The sequence below is a fragment of the Anolis sagrei genome, chromosome 1 (assembly GCF_037176765.1).
Source record: "Anolis sagrei isolate rAnoSag1 chromosome 1, rAnoSag1.mat, whole genome shotgun sequence".
In the NCBI taxonomy this organism is placed as follows: domain Eukaryota; kingdom Metazoa; phylum Chordata; class Lepidosauria; order Squamata; family Dactyloidae; genus Anolis; species Anolis sagrei.
The window spans coordinates 314,054,109-314,070,223 of NC_090021.1; the positions used below are offsets into that span (position 1 = coordinate 314,054,109).

General features: G+C 41.1%; 1 protein-coding gene across 1 annotated transcript in view; it reads left to right on the forward strand.

Annotated features, from left to right (window-relative positions):
- Nucleotides 1-7,375: 7,375 nt before the first annotated feature.
- TTC8 (tetratricopeptide repeat domain 8) overlaps nt 7,376-16,115 on the forward strand; it is a 41,312-nt gene continuing 32,572 nt past the window's right edge. Inside the window, exon 1 of the mRNA XM_060756910.2 lies at nt 7,376-7,640. Within this exon, the coding sequence (XP_060612893.2) occupies nt 7,527-7,640 (114 nt within the window). The 5' untranslated portion in view covers nt 7,376-7,526. The remainder of the gene's footprint in view (nt 7,641-16,115) is intronic.

Genomic DNA, 16,115 nt, shown 5'->3' on the forward strand with positions numbered 1-16,115 from the left:
GTGGAATATAAATAAAGTGTTGTTATTAGTATTATTATCTGTAGTATTGTCCTCACCAATTGATCACATTCCAAAACTCTTTAGACAAAATATACCGATTTAGTAACATTAGCTCTGTTGGTATTCCACCTACCTGTAACACAGCAAGGTGACCTTGACCATCAGAATAGTGGTTCCCATTGTCCTGTTGGCATAGATTCTATCGGTAGTGGTAGTAGTAGCCTGCTTATCTCTCAGGATTGAGACCCAAAGCAGCTCACAATCTTAAACTATACAATGTAAATACCTCATTTTATAAATATTTTTAAAATAATTGTTAGAATTAGTGTTACATAGACTGTCTAGTGGAGCTGTTGTATGTGGTAAAAGGTACCATTTACCTTCACTCAAAATCTTATCTATGTTATAATTGATAGGAATACTGTACCATCTGCTTTGCAGTTGAGAAGACAGAACGTTACAAGCCACAGAAGACATGAGTAGAATTTCTGCATATTTGTTCTGGTTTTAAGAACATATGAAGTTGTTATGTACAAAATCAGATCACTGGGTGTTCCATTCAATTTCTAACAACTTTTATTTAGGATCAGTTCTCTAAGGTTTTAGGCAGAAGTATTTCATGCACACATTTGTATGGATTATTATCTCTAAAAATATTGTCTGTTAATATCATTGTTATAGGCTAATATCCCTAGACATATCTTGTGCAGTAATATAAAAATTAAGTCAATGTAAGGGCAATTCATATTTTATTGGGAACAAAATAGTTACCAGAAATATTTTTCTTTAAATATATGGCACAGTATTCGTGTAATATAAGTTCAGGAAAGAAAAACTTATCCTGGTGCCTTATATATGGGTTTAAACAACTAATTAATGTCAAATATACACCATTAGGCTGTAATTCAATGTCTTTTTACTTGAACATATGTAAGCCTTATTGTACTCAACGCAATTTCTGTCTTGAGTGGACTTGCATAGCCTTGAGAAAGTACACAATGATTCCAAATATATTTACTATATTTACTAGGGAGCAAGCACACTGAATACAATGTAACTGATACATAAATGTTAAGATTTTGTCATTCATTTGCCAATATTAGCTGTTATGTTGTTTGTTTACTATCTTGCCTTTCTCATAATGTGGAACCAAAAGTGACTCTCAAAAGAGCTTTGAATAGAACACAACTAAAATCAGCCATAATATTTTAAAAATACTTAAATTAAAATAACTTTTAAAACACTTAAATACACAGCTAATGGTGAGGAAGTACAGCATAACCCTCATTACAAAAATCCTTTCACAGCAGCTAAGTACAAAAACCTATCTAAATAAGGACTTCGCCCAGCAGTAGGAGGTAGGCAGAAAGCAGGGTAGATTACCTTCCCATATTCCACAGTCTGAGAGAAGCCCAGGTCCTCACTTAATGTATCTGTGATGACAGTAGGACTAAGAGAACACCTTCCCGCAAAGATCTCAAAATTCAAACAGGTTATATGTGCAGATATTCTGGACTCAAGTTGTATAGAGCTTTTTAGGTCATAACCAGCACCTTGGACAGTGCTAGCAAGTGCAATTGCTGAGAACAAGCAAATTATGTGTTCCCTATAACTATAGTCTCTTGCAACTAGCTATTGTGAGGACCTTGCTACAATATTTTGTGCTCACTGATGTTTCAGAACACATCCCCATAGGTTTAACTATGCAAATGCACTCCTGGTCAGCCCTGAAACACGGAGATCTGGGCTCAGGAATGGGAGTGTAAGCGTGCACGCAAGCCATGAATCTGAGAATTCAGGAAAGACTTAGCCACATCCAGCACAGGTTGAACCCCTGTTCTCTGTCTTTTCAGGAAAGACTTAGCCACATCCAGCACAGGTTGAACCCCTGTTCTCTGTCTTTTCACTAACCAGGGGTACCTCTGCATTATCTGGATTAAGCCTCACTTTGTTCACTCTTATCCAGTCCATTACCGACCCAACTTCTATTTCCAGTGTTCTGCAAATCACGGGAAAATGACTCATGAATTGTAAACAATTCTTAATTTTAGTATTCTGGCCATCTGCTATTATTATCAGCCATCCAATATTTGTCATTTCCCCCCACTCAAAACTACACTCCTAGTTACCAGGTGAGAAAAAAAAACTGACAAATGCACTCAGCCTTCATAGACTTTTCCATCTTATATAACTATTGTTTATGAAAAGAGATAATATATATATCCAACAGCCAGGACTATGTAATAGTTTCAGCATTTGACTAGGACATTAGGAGACCATGGTTCAAATTCCTGCTCAGCCACAGAAACTTCCCAGGTGACCTTGGGAAGGTCGCATTCCCTCAGCTCCACAGGGAGCCAAGGACAAACCCTCCCTGAACAAATATTGCCAAGAAACCCATGGTAAGTTTGCCATTAGTCAGAAGTGATGAAGGCATGTGACAATAATCTAAATAGTTGAAACAGATGTTTTATATAGAACACCATCAATTTATCCTGCCTTTAAAGGTAGTCATATTAAATTACATTGACTTCCCTATTAATGTTCATTCAGAGAAAATATGATTTCCATCTCTCACCTCCAACATTTTGAACTGACAACAGAACTAAATATAGAAATCTTTCAAATTCTGGGTTCTTTTTTAAAAAAAAACAACTGCTGAACCGGCTGCCTCATCACATTGCGATCCACAGTGACATAAACCTACATGAGTTTGCATGGATAAAATTGTATGGTTTCAGGGGAATTTTTTTTTATAGATATTTCTGTATAACAGTATGTAGACTGATAGATTGTGAAAGCTACAATATTTTTCGGGGTTGAAAAGTTAATTGGTGCATGTGTGTGTGTGTGTATGAACACTGCTGTGCAACAACTTTTGCAGACAACTATTCTGAGAAACCAACATATAAACCATCCTCCAGACTCTGGAGCTCATCCAGTGTGCAATACTAAAGGATTATAGACAGAGGGCACAATCTACTGGGAACATACCTTGGGCAAAACCCATTGTGACTGGAACACCAAAAAGGGTATAATATCATCAATTAAATGTTACTAAGGGTGCATCCACTTTGCAGAAGTACTGCAGTTTGGACCCCTTTAACTGCCATTGTGCAATGTAATAAAATCCTGAGAGTTGTAGTTCGAGGATGCACCAGCACTCTGCAGAGAAGACTTTGAAAAACCACAATTCTTATGATTCCATATCTTTGAGCTACAGCAAGCTGTGATGGTTCAATGAGTTAAACCCTTGTGCTGCCTGAACTGCTGACCTGAAGGTTGGCGGTTTGAATCTGTGAGATGGGGTGAGCTCCCGTTTGTCAGCTCGAGCTTCCCATGCAGGGACATGAGAGAAGCCTCCCATAGGATAAAACATCTGGGTATTCCCTGGGCAATGTCCTTGCAAATGGCCAATTCTCTCACACCAGAAGTGACTTGCAGTTTCTCAAGTCACTTCTGACATGAAAAAAAAGCTACAGCAGTTGAAGTGGTGTTAAACTTGGAAAAACAAAAGCATTACGAGAACATATATAGTCTAGTTCTGAATAAAGAGGAAATGCTTACTAAAAATATCTTTAAAATGTATTATTCTAAAATATATATAATCAATGTTAAAGGGGACAGTGGAGATTCACTTCCTTTTATGCAGGTGGGGTAAGTTTTAGATGAAAATTATAGATGATAGAAACTAGTAATAAGATATTACGATTAATAAAATGTATATGTATGATGAGGCTTGTATTACAGTAAAAATGTATGTTTTGAGAGCAAAAGTGGATCAAAGTGAATTGTTGCTGAGTCAGGTAAGCAAGGAGAAAAATAATAAGTGGAAGAAACCAAGTAGTATGCAAACACGGAAAGTTTGAATTTTGGATAATGTAGTTCTGACAATCTCATTATTGGAACAGAAAGCTCGGCACACAAATATTTAAATAAGTAAAAATGAAAATAAAAATTGGAAAAATAATTCATTTGTGTAGCATGGACTTTTGATTGCTTTTGGCAGGCTGTCTTGGAATGCCTGTTTAAAAATAATGAAACCTTACAGATCTCCCTATTATTAAGACTCATACACTCAATTTTTCTTCCAAGGGGTTCAAGATTGACTAAATACGTAGTAACATCAGACAACATCTTATGCAGAGCCAGAACATTGATTAACATTACAGACATTACAGAAGATTGGTGAAGATTACAGTCTGATTTAAAGCTTTATTTGGAATGGCAGGAAACTTGAAAAGGTCAAAGTTTATTTGCAAATCTTTTCCAGGATGAGAGTTAGTGACTGTGTGGGTTAAGTTACACAATGAGTACATCTACACTGTAGCATAAATAGTTCGGCATCACATTAACTGCTATGGAGCTGTAGTTTGGAGCAACACCAGCAATCTTTGGCAGGAAACACTTAAGACTATGTAAAATTACAACACAGCAGTGTGAAACCATAGCATTGATCCATGGCAATTAAAGTGTCAAACTGCAGTGGAGCTGTACCCAATATCTCTCGGTAGACATTTTGAGCCTGAATTTCTCTACATCTAATTCAAAACTTTCCACCACACAAAGCCGAAGTTGTGAATAACTTAAAATAATGTACCCTCTCAACCAAAAGAACTGGCTGACTTAGGCGATCCCTCATTGTCTGAGTAAGATTGTCCTCCAAGTTTGGTGTCCTGGCATTGGGTACGTAGGTGACTGTGGAGCCCTATTCTTGACCTGCATGTTCTCCCGCAGTAAGGGCATCGGTTTCCAGGTAGAAGGCAATCCCAGTTGGGGTTGGCTTGACGCGCCTACTTCTTGGCACATTTCTCTCTTTCACCCTCCATTCGTGCCTCTTCAAATTCTACAGCACTGCTGGTCACAGCTGGCCTACAGGTAGAGCGCTCAAGGGCCAGGACTTCCAAGTTTTTAAGGTTGGCTTTGAACCCATCTTTAAATCTCTTTTCCTATCCTCCAACATTCCTTTTTCCATTCTTGAGTTCAGAGTAGAGAAACTGCTTTGGGAGATGGTGATCAGGCATTCAGACACCGTGGCCGGTCCAGCGGACTGCATTTTCCTCCTGCATCCATCTCTTAAAATAACTCTACAGGTGTGTCTACACTACAGAATTAATGCAGTCTGACACCATTTTTAATGGCTTTGGCTCAATTCTGTGGAATCCTGGGAACTAGTTTAGGACCCTTACAGACAGGTCCTAGGAGCACCCAGTAGCGCAGTGAGTTAAACCCTTATGCTGGCAGGACTGAAGACGGGCAGGTCAGAAATTCAAATCTGGGGAGAGCACAGATGAGCTCCCTCTTTCAGCGGGGACATGAGAGAAGCCACCCACAAGGATGGTAAAACATCAAAACATCTGGACGTCCCCTGAGCAACGTCCTTGCAAACAGCCAATTCTCTCACACCAGAAGCAACTCGCAGTTTCGCAAGTCCCTCCTGACACACACACACAAAGACAGGCACTATAGACAGGATCTGATTTTTTATCCCAGATTATCTGGCAGCAGGGATACATATAATCCAGTTTAATGCAGAAAACCTGAGATCAAATCCTGGGATATTGGGCCTATCTGGGGCCCCTTCCACATAGCTGTATAAAATTCACATTAAACTGGATTATATGGCAGTGTTGACTCAGATAACCCAGTTCAAAGCAGATATTGTGGGATTTTCTGCCTTGATATTCTGGGTTATATGGCTATGTGGAAGGGCCCTGGGTTATCTGAGTCCACACTGCCATATTTTGTTGTTGTTCATTCGTCCAGTCGCTTCCGATTCTTCATGATCTCATGGACCAGTCCACACCAGAGCTCCGTCGGCCGTTACCCCTCCCTCCCTCCCCCCAGCTCCTTCAAGGTCAAGCCAGTCACTTCAAGGATACCATCCATCCATCTTGCCCTTGGTTGTCCTCTCTTCCTTTTTCCTTCCATTTCCCCCAGCATCCTTCTCTTCTCTAAGCTTTCCTGTCTTCTCATGATGTGGCCAGAGTACTTCATCTTGGCCTCTAATATCCTTCCCTCCAATGAGCAGTTGGGCTTCATCTCCTGAAGTATGGACTGGTTGGATCTTCTCACGGTTCAAAGCATTCTCTGAACTTTTCTCCAACACCACAGTTCAAAAGCATCTATCTTCCTTCGCTCAGCCTTCCCTAAGATCCAGCTCTCACATCAGTAGGTTACTTCAGGGAATACCATTGCTTTTACTATGCGGATCTTCGTTGCCAGTGTGATGTCTCTACTCTTCACTGTTTTATTGAGATTGGTCATTGCTCTCCTCCCAAGAAGTAAGCATCTCCTGATTTCCTGGCTGCAGTCTCCATCTGCAATAATCTTTGTGCGTAGAAATACAAAGTCTGTCACAGCCTCCACATTTTCTCCCTCTATTTGCCAGTTATCAATCAGTCTGGTTTCCATAATCTTGTTTTTTGATGTTGAACTGCAACCCAGCTTTTGCACTTTCTTCTTTCACCTTGGTTAGAAGGCTCCTCAGCTCTGCCTCGCTTTCGACCATCAAAGTCGTATCATCTGCATATCTAAGGTTGTTAATATTTCTTCCAGCAATTTTTACTCCAGCCTTGCATTCACTGCCATATGTTGTTGTTCATTCGTTCAGTCGCTTCCGACTTTTTGTGACCTCAGCCCACACCAGAGCTCCCTGTCGGCAACCACCACCCCCAGCTCCTTCAAGGTCAATCCAGTCACTTCAAGGATGCCATCCATCCATCTTGCCCTTGGTCGGTCCCTCTTCCTTTTTCCTTCCATTTTCCCTGTTGGCCGTCACCACCCCCAGCTCCTTCAAGGTCAATCCAGTCACTTCAAGGATACCATCCATCCATTTGCCCTTGGTCGGCCCCTCTTCCTTTTTCCTTCCATTTTCCCCATCGGCTGTCACCACCCCCAGCTCCTTCAAGGTCAAGCCAGTCACTTCAAGGATGCCATCCATCCTTCTTGCCCTTGGTCGGCCCCTCTTCCTTTTTCCTTCCATTTTCCCCGTTGGCCGTCACCACCCCCAGCTCCTTCAAGGTCAAGCCAGTCACTTCATGGATACTATCCATCCATCTTCCTTCCCATCACAACTGTCTTCTCTAAGCTTTCCTTTCTTCTCATTTTGTGGCCAAAGTGTCATATGACTTAGTTCAAAGCAGATAAGGTGAACTCAGATAACCCAGGGCCCTTCCACACAGTCATACAACCCAAAATATCAAGGCAGATATTCCTTTGGCTGTGTGGAAGGGGCCAAAGGAAAAGAAACAGGATATGAACCCCGCAAAGAAAGCCTTTCAGCAGAATAGAGAGGGCCTTCTGAGGTCAGCCGACAAGAGGCGCGAGGGAAGGCGGGAGGAATCAACTCGGATCATCATCTCCCGAGTCGCGCTTTTCCCCTCAGGCAGCGGCTTAGACGCCTATTTTGCGCTGAGGACCCCGCCAGAGCGTTGCCGGGCAAAGGAAAGTTGAGGACGCCGGGCCTAGTCGGGAGGGCGGCGGCGTGTGGCTTCTTGTTATTGTGTGTTTGTGTGGCTCCAGCTATGGGGCTGGAAATGGACCCGCTGCTCCACGCCCTGAGCTACTTCAGGCGGAGGAAGTTCCAGCAGTGCTCGGACCTTTGCTCTCAGTTGCTGGAAAAAGAGCCCAGCGACCAGGTAAATCGTCATCCCTTGGAAGAAGGGAGTCCAGGGGCGTCACAGATAGGCCGGATTTGCAGGCCTATCGCGATATAGTGTCGCAGGGGGCATCTACGTTAGGCGTGGGCCAACTTGGGCCCTCCAGGTGTTTTGGACTTCAACTCCCACAATTTCTAACAGCCTACTACAGCTCCCAGAAGCCCCCAGCGAATGCAGGCTGGGGACTTCTGGGAGCTGTAGTAGGCTGTTAGAAATTGTGGGAGTTGAAGTCCAAAACACCTGGAGGGCCCAAGTTAGCCCATTCCTGTCCTATATCCAAACCACTCCGTCATGTTTTTAGTGTTTCAATGGTTTTAGGTGATTTTGAGCACACTTTTTTTCACACTCCTGTGTTTACTTCTGTTTTAATGTTTAGATGTTGTAGGTTATGAATGTTAATTTGTACTGTTTTATTTATTTATTTGTGACATTGATATGCTGCCCTTCTCACCCCGAAGGGGATTCAGAGCGGCTTACAAGTTATATATATATATACATACGGCTCCGGCCCAGTGTACCTGTCCGAATGTATCTCCTTCTACGTCCAACCTCGGAGTTTAAGGTCTGCTGGGGGGGGGGGGGGCTGCTCTCGGCCCCACCTTTATCACAAGCGAGACTGGTGGGGACGAGGGACAGGGCCTTCTCGGTGGTGGCCCCTCGCCTGTGGAATTCACTCCCCGGGGAAATTAGGACATCAACATCCCTCCTCTCCTTCAGGAAGAAGCTAAAAACTTGGATGTGGGACCAAGCGTTCGGGTAAGCTGGCAGATGGACAAAGACAACCAATAATGACCAGAGTAGGAAAGGACAATGACGATGCTAAATGGCTTACGGACTTGGATTTGGTGAACACTGACCACAAGATGTTTTATTGCTGCTAGTATACTGTCTGATGGTTTTAATTAGTTATGTTGTTGTTCATTCGTTCAGTCGTCTCCGACTCTTCGTGACCTCATGGACCAGCCCACGCCAGAGCTCCCTGTCGGCCGTTACCACCCCCAGTTCCCTCAAGGTCAGTCCAGTCACTTCAAGGATGCCATCCATCCATCTTGCCCTTGGTCGGCCCCTCTTCCTTTTGCCTTCCACTTTCCCCAGCATAATTGTCTTCTCTAGACTTTCCTGTCTCCTCATGATGTGGCCAAAGTACTTCAACTTTGTCTCTAGTATCTTTCCCTCCAGTGAGCAGTCAGGTTTTATTTCCTGGAGGATGGACTGGTTGGATCTTCTCGCAGTCCAAGGCACTCTCAGAACCTTCCTCCAACACCACAGCTCAAAAGCATCGATCTTCCTTCGCTCAGCCTTCCCTAAGGTCCAGCTCTCACATCCGTAGGTTACTACAGGGAATACCATGGCTTTGACTAGGCGGATCTTTGTTGCCAGTCTGATGTCTCTACTCTTTACTATTTTATCGAGATTGGACATTGCTCTCCTCCCAAGAAGTAAGCGTCTTCTGATTTCCTGGCCACAGTCTGCATCTGCAGTAATCTTTGCACCTAGAAATACAAAGTCTGTCACGGCCTCCACGGTTTCTCCCTCTATTTTCCAGTTGTCAATCATTCTTGTTGCCATAATCTTGGTTTTTTTGACGTTTAGCTGCAACCCGGCTTTTGCGCTTTCTTCTTTCACCTTGATTAGAAGGCTCCTCAGCTCCTCCTCGCTTTCGGCCATCAGAGTCGTGTCATCTGCTTATCTGAGGTTGTTAATGTTTCTTCCAGCAATTTTCACCCCAGCTTTAATTAGTTATAACTGTGATATTATATGGTAAATTTTGTGTATTGTATAGTGTATTGTATGTTGTAATTGTTAGGCATCGAATTGTGCCTTTTGTAAGCCGCCCTGAGTCCCCCCTAGGGGGTTGAGAAGGGCGGGGTAAAAGCACTCCAAATAAATAAATAAATAAATAAATAAAACAATGAGCACAGTACAATATCATCACTATACATCACTATATTGTATTATACAATTAGAATCATAGAGTTGGAAGAGACCTCATGGGCCATCCAGTCCAACCTGCTGCCAAGAAGCAGGAATATTGCATTCAAATCACCCCTGACAGATGGCCATCCAGCCTCTGTTTAAAATCTTCCAAAGAAGGAGCCTCCACCACACTCCATAGCAGAGAGTTCCACTGCTGAATGGCTCTCACAGTCAGGAAGTTCATCCTCATGTTAAGATGGAATCTACTTTCTTGTAGTTTGAAGCCATTGTTCTGCGTCCTAGTGTCCAGGGAAGCAGAAAACAAGTAATAAAAATATATAATACATATTGTCATTATTAATATTATACTGTATTACATTATAATATTATAAATATTATATGTATATACAATATATTATATTATTATAAATTAGCATAGCACAGGAGACAAGATGGAACTGTCCCCTGGCCTCCCCTGACTTCACTCTAGCTCAGAGCAGCGGTTTGTCCTTAGGGAGGGGTCTCCAACTGATGGGATATGCAGGAGACAAGATGAAACTGTCCCCTGGCCTCCCCCGTCTTCAATCTTTTTTAGTGTTGTGAGCCACTTTTCATAGAATCATAGAGTTGGAAGAGACCTCATGGGCCATCCAGTCCAACCCGCTGCCAAGAAGCAGGAATATTGCATTCAAATCACCCCTGACAGATGGCCATCCAGCCTCTGTTTAAAAGCTTCCAAAGAAGGAGTCTCCACCACACTCCGGGACAGAGAGTTCCACTGCTGGACGGCTCTCACAGTCAGGAAGTTCTTCCTCATGTTAATAAACTTATAATAATAATAAACTTTATTTATACCTCGCCATCATCTCCCCAATGGGGACTCGGGACGGCTTACATGAGGCCAAGCCCAAACAACAGATTACAACAAAATAAAACCAAAAACACAAGCAGCAAGCAACAATATTTTCCGGTCCCAATTCAAGGTGCAGGTGCTCACCTGCAAAGCCCTAAACGGTTTGGGACCTGCCTACCTGCGTGACCACATCTCCGTTTATGAACCCGCACGTTCCCTTTGTTCATCCGGAGAGACCCTGCTCACGATCCCACCTGCGTCGCAAGCACGGTTGGTGGGGACGAGGGACAGGGCCTTCTCTGTGGTAGCCCCCCGACTCTGGAACACCCTCCCCAAGGACATCAGACAAGCCCCTACGTTGGCAGTCTTTAGGAAGAGCTTGAAGACCTGGCTATTCCGGTGTGCCTTTCCAGAATAGGAAACTCCAGCAACACGTCCCAGAAGCACTTTATTAGAGATTAAGATTGTCCGCACATTGCACTTATCCAAAAACCCTTATATCTCACTCAGCATACTCAGCACTTTTTAATATGTACCCATTACATTTGGCCCGGCCTAGTTTTTATTGTGTTACGGTGTACTGTTTTTACTGCTTACTGTTATTGCTTTAATGTTTTGATTTGCTTTTGGTTTATGTATATTTGTTATATTGTTGTTCTATTGAGGCCTTGGCCTTTGTAAGCCACATCGAGTCCTTCGGGAGATTCTAGCGGGGTACAAATAAAGTTAATAATAATAATAACATCATAATTACATAAAAACATATGAATACATTAAGCAATATAAAATTACAATAAACACAATCACAGTGACAATGGGCGGGCCGCATGTGCAGGATAAAATGTTAAAAACTCAGGGTGAGATAAAGGAGGAGCAGGTTATTTGCAAAGGAGAGCTCATAAAAATGGGGTTGTAAAAACCAAACTTTCCCACGAGGGGGGGACGTGTACTCCGGTGACAGAAACATTGAGGGGAGCAATAGTGTGAGGTTGTGTACCTACTCACTAAAGGCGCAGAGGAAGAGACAGGGTGCATATGTAAGCATACAGCAGGTAAAAATGCTAAATAAGTATAAAACAAATCACATTAAATTATAACAAGTACTCCTGTCAACACATATAGCATAAGGGGCCCTTCCACACAGCCCTATATCCCAGAATATCAAAGTAGAAAATCCCACAATATCTGCTTTGAACTGGGTTATCTGAGTCCACACTCAGATAATGTGAGATTTTCTGCCTTGATATTCTGGGATATAGGGCTGTGTGGCCCAAGATCAAAATAATACAATTTTTAAAACAACAGTAGATAAAACTAATTGCCATCAATTCACAAAGTGCCAAGCATCAACTTCATATGAGCCCATTCAGCCTGCTTGAGGTCAAAAGGCTGTTTGAATATCCATGCTTTCAGGTCGGGATGGAAGGATTGAAGGGTGGGAGCTAAACCATCACAGGCGCGATTAGCAGGGACGAGAGAGAGGGCCTTCTCAGTGATCACCCCTCGGCTATGGAACTCCCACTCTGGCGAGATTAGATCAGCCTCTTCCCTCCTATCCTTCAGAAAGATGGTAAAAACTTGACTGTGGGATCAAGCCTTTGGGACAGAGCAAGAACACGACCACAAGATCTGGTATGACTGATCTGAGATGGTTTAAACCAGGGGTCCTCAAACTAAGGCCCGGGGGCCGGATACGGCCTTCCAAGGTCATTTACCTGGCCCTTGCTCAGGATCAACTGAAGTCTGAAATTACTTGAAAGCACACACCAACAAGAACAATCCTATCTCATCAGCCAAAAGCAGCCCCACACTTCCCACTGAAATACTAATAACTTTATATTTGTTAAAATTGTTAGTAATTTTAATTATTGTATTATTTTTAAATGGGTATTTTGCACTACAAATAAGATAAGTGCAGTGTACATAGAAATTCATTCATGATTTTTCAAATTATAATCCGGCCCTCCAACATTTTGAGGGACTGTGACCTGGCCCTCTGTTTAAAAAGTTTGAGGACCCCTGGTTTAAACAATTGTTTTTGAAGTGAATGAATGTTTGCCATACATGTTGTGTTCCGACCTGAGTCCTCTTTGGGGTTAGAAGGGTGGAATATAAATGTTTTAAATAAATAAATAAATAATCTTTTTGGGAGGGTTTTCCAGAGATGGGTGGCCACCACCGAGAACATCTCAAAAAGCAAAGCAGATGCCTTTTACATGCATATATAAATAAAGCTTTTTTTTCCTGTTGGTGTTACTAAAATTAGTGTGCATCCTAGAACCAATGTCATCTTAGAATTGATAAAATATAGTAATAATGCGTTCTCTAGCAATAGCTGCTTCTTTTATACGTCAGAGGTTAAGATAATTGGGGGAGACTCTTCTCACAGACCCATCCGCCTTGCAAGCGTGACTGGTGGGAATGAGAAACAGGGCCTTCTCAGTGGTGGCCCCTCAGCTATGGAACTCCCCAGTGAAGTTTGATGGCCCCCCTCCCTCCTGACCTTCAGGAAGAAACTGAAAGCATGGCTTTGGGACCAAGCTTTTGGTCAGTAAATTGAAGCAATGCAATAAGAGATTAGAAATAACATAGTGGCGACTAGGATCGGCCCTGGAATATGACTTGGATCATGAGATTTTAATTGATGTTTTATCGTTTGATGTTTTAATTGTTTTGGATTTTACTGCATTTGTTTTTTTAATCAATATATGTGGCATCAAATTGTTGCCTTTGTGAGGCCGCTCTGAGTCCCCTTTGGGGTGAGAAGAGCAGGGTACCCAAATTTGACTGCTAAGTGTGCACAAAGCAAAATATTCATATACTGGAGAATATAGTGTGTAATCCTGCAACCAACTGATAGTCTTGTCTAAATGTGGCAGTGCTGGTGCAAATAATAATAAACTAAGCCATACATAAGATAACCATACTCAGACTATCTTAGTTTATTCTTTAATGAAGTTCCCCTAAAGAAAGATACATTTACTCTTGTTAAGTATTGTTTTTGATAATTCTATATATTTTCTTGTATTGAAGCCCTCCAATACAGCAAGTATAATCAGTTCTTTTTAAAAAGGGAGAGGGCTTTTCATTTTCTCACAAACAATAGTAAATGGGTAGTTCAACCTATTAGGCTTGCCTGCTGGTTAGTATCCCTACTGGAATCAGGAGTCACTCACTATACCAGAGTAATTACAATGTGCATGTCTGAATTAGATGATATTCAGCATAGTAAGCTGTGTATGTGCATTCATGGTTGTAATCTACAAAAAGATTATTCTGAGTAAAAAGATGAGCAGGCTATCATAACTTGCTGTAAGAAAAATATTATTTGATAATAAAAATGCTACAGTGTTAACACACAATAGCAAACAGGACATATTGGAATTTATACATACATGTATATAATTCTAAAATATATTTAAGCGAGGGGAGCAGTGAGAGGGTGACAGAGATTAAACTGGCGACTACTGCCAGGAATCCTTTCATCATCTGCAGCAAATGCATTTTGGCTACAGTGTTTATAGCAGTACCATGACCTAGCAAGAACGTGCCTCTGTGCTGCTGTCTTCGTTGATCATCCTGATTAGTTGCCTAATCTGATTATTGTTCTCTGTCTTCCATATGTCATTTTGAAGGCAGGGAGCTAACGCTGGTGTGTATAGAATTGCAGTACACCAAACAAAATAGTGAATTTGCTATTGTTACATTGTTTCATAATGATTTTCATTTATTATTCATATACTGGTAATAATAATTAATTTCCAATGTTTCATTAAAAATACGACTTGAGTATCCCTTAAGTTTGGACCAAAAGTACTTTGATTTTTTGTGTTTTGTAATATCAGTATTTGTATACATGTACATAATCATATATCTTGGAGGTGGGACCCAAGTCTAAACACAAAATTCATCTATTTTCACATATACTTTATATACATAGTTTAGAGATAATTTGTATAATATTTTTCATAATTGTGTTCATGAAATAAATGCACTGAAGTATCAGAAAACAAAGGTGTCTCTATCTCAGCCACTCATGTGGACAATTTCAAATTTTGAGTACAGTTTTTTGGATATTTGAATTCCAGATAAGAGATTTTCAACACATCTTTTGCCTACTACTAGATTTTGTTATTGATATACTTTTCATTTGTTTTAAAAGGAAATGATTAGTGGCAAAGTATTAAGACAGTGATGGAGTGATATTGCCTTCTCAATATGTTTTCCAATTAAAAGGTTTAAATTCACACAAGAGCTTGTAGTATCTCCTAGAGTGGTTACAAATCAGGATATTCCTCTTTTCAGTCTCATCTCTATATATACTCAGACAAGCTACTTGCTTTCATCCCCACTGTAATAGTTGTGTTTACCATTTTAGTAAGGTTATATATGCTATTTTATTTGCAACTATGTAAAGTAGGGGTCTTTAGATGTTGCAGCACTGGAACATCATTGGCTACACTGACTAGGACAGGTGGAAGTTGGGGTCTAGCAACATCTGGAGGGCTGGACCTTGTGCACTCCGATCTATAAGTACTATATTTGGTCAGTATTATTTATCTTTGTTTCTAAGAAACCATAATCAGTTTAATTTTCATTCCCAGAATAGATTATTTCATAACCAATGAAAAGGAATGTGGCATTGTATTGTATTTATTCCTCATGTACTAATTTAATCCATATTCTTTGTTTTAAGAATAAGAGATTATTTCGATATCTTAATAAAATACTGACTGACTTGTATCTGAGACTAAGTATGTTGCATTACATCACAACAGGTGTAACTAAAAGGTTAAGGATCACACTGGGGGCGGTAATGCCAGTCCAAATGTAATTCATGTTTATTCCCTCCCCCAAATCTCAGAATGTAAACTGGATAAAACTTTCATTTGACTCTCCACTAGAGCAGTATTTTTAAGTTGGGTCACTTAATCCTAGCAGCAGACAGATGGCCTGAGAAGGGTGTGGTTCTGTGTTATTGATCCCAGCCAGATGGTATGGACGAGGGCTTTGGCACTGCCATCTCCCGCCAGGCCACAAGAAAAATGAAATGTAACCTGGGGTAAATTTTGGGAACTCCTTGTTTCTTTCTTTTTGCTTCTGACCCTTCACAGCATTTTTTATTGTTCTATAAGGGCTGGGGATCTTTTCTTCTATAATGCTTTGTTTTTTTTATGCTTTGGTCAGGAAAAGCAGTTTCTATAATTATTTACATGAAGTGACCTATATTAAAATGTTCAGATTAATTTTAATTGTAATCAGCTGGGTTGTCCTCAGTAATATAGATGGTCCTCTGTACCTACAGATTCTGCATTCCTGGGTTCAACCATTCTTTACATCCCAAAGGCAGATCTTGATTTTGCCCTTTTATATAAGGAACACACTTTTACGATGCCATTGCATATGTAATGGGAATTGAACATCCATAGATTTCGGGATCTATCTGTAGGTCCTGGAACCAAATACCAAGAGCCCGTTGTGATCATATATTTTGACAGACTATTACTAGAAAACTGCTTTTCTAATTGGGTTCTCATAATTCTGAATCCAGAAGGCTTTCTTTGATACATGTTTGAAATGCTTGGTTTGCAATACTGTAAGATATAACCAAGACAGCAAGGTGTTGTGGTTAATTGCTGAACTATGGCTATAGAGAACAAGGGCAAAACCTTTTTAGCCTTGGA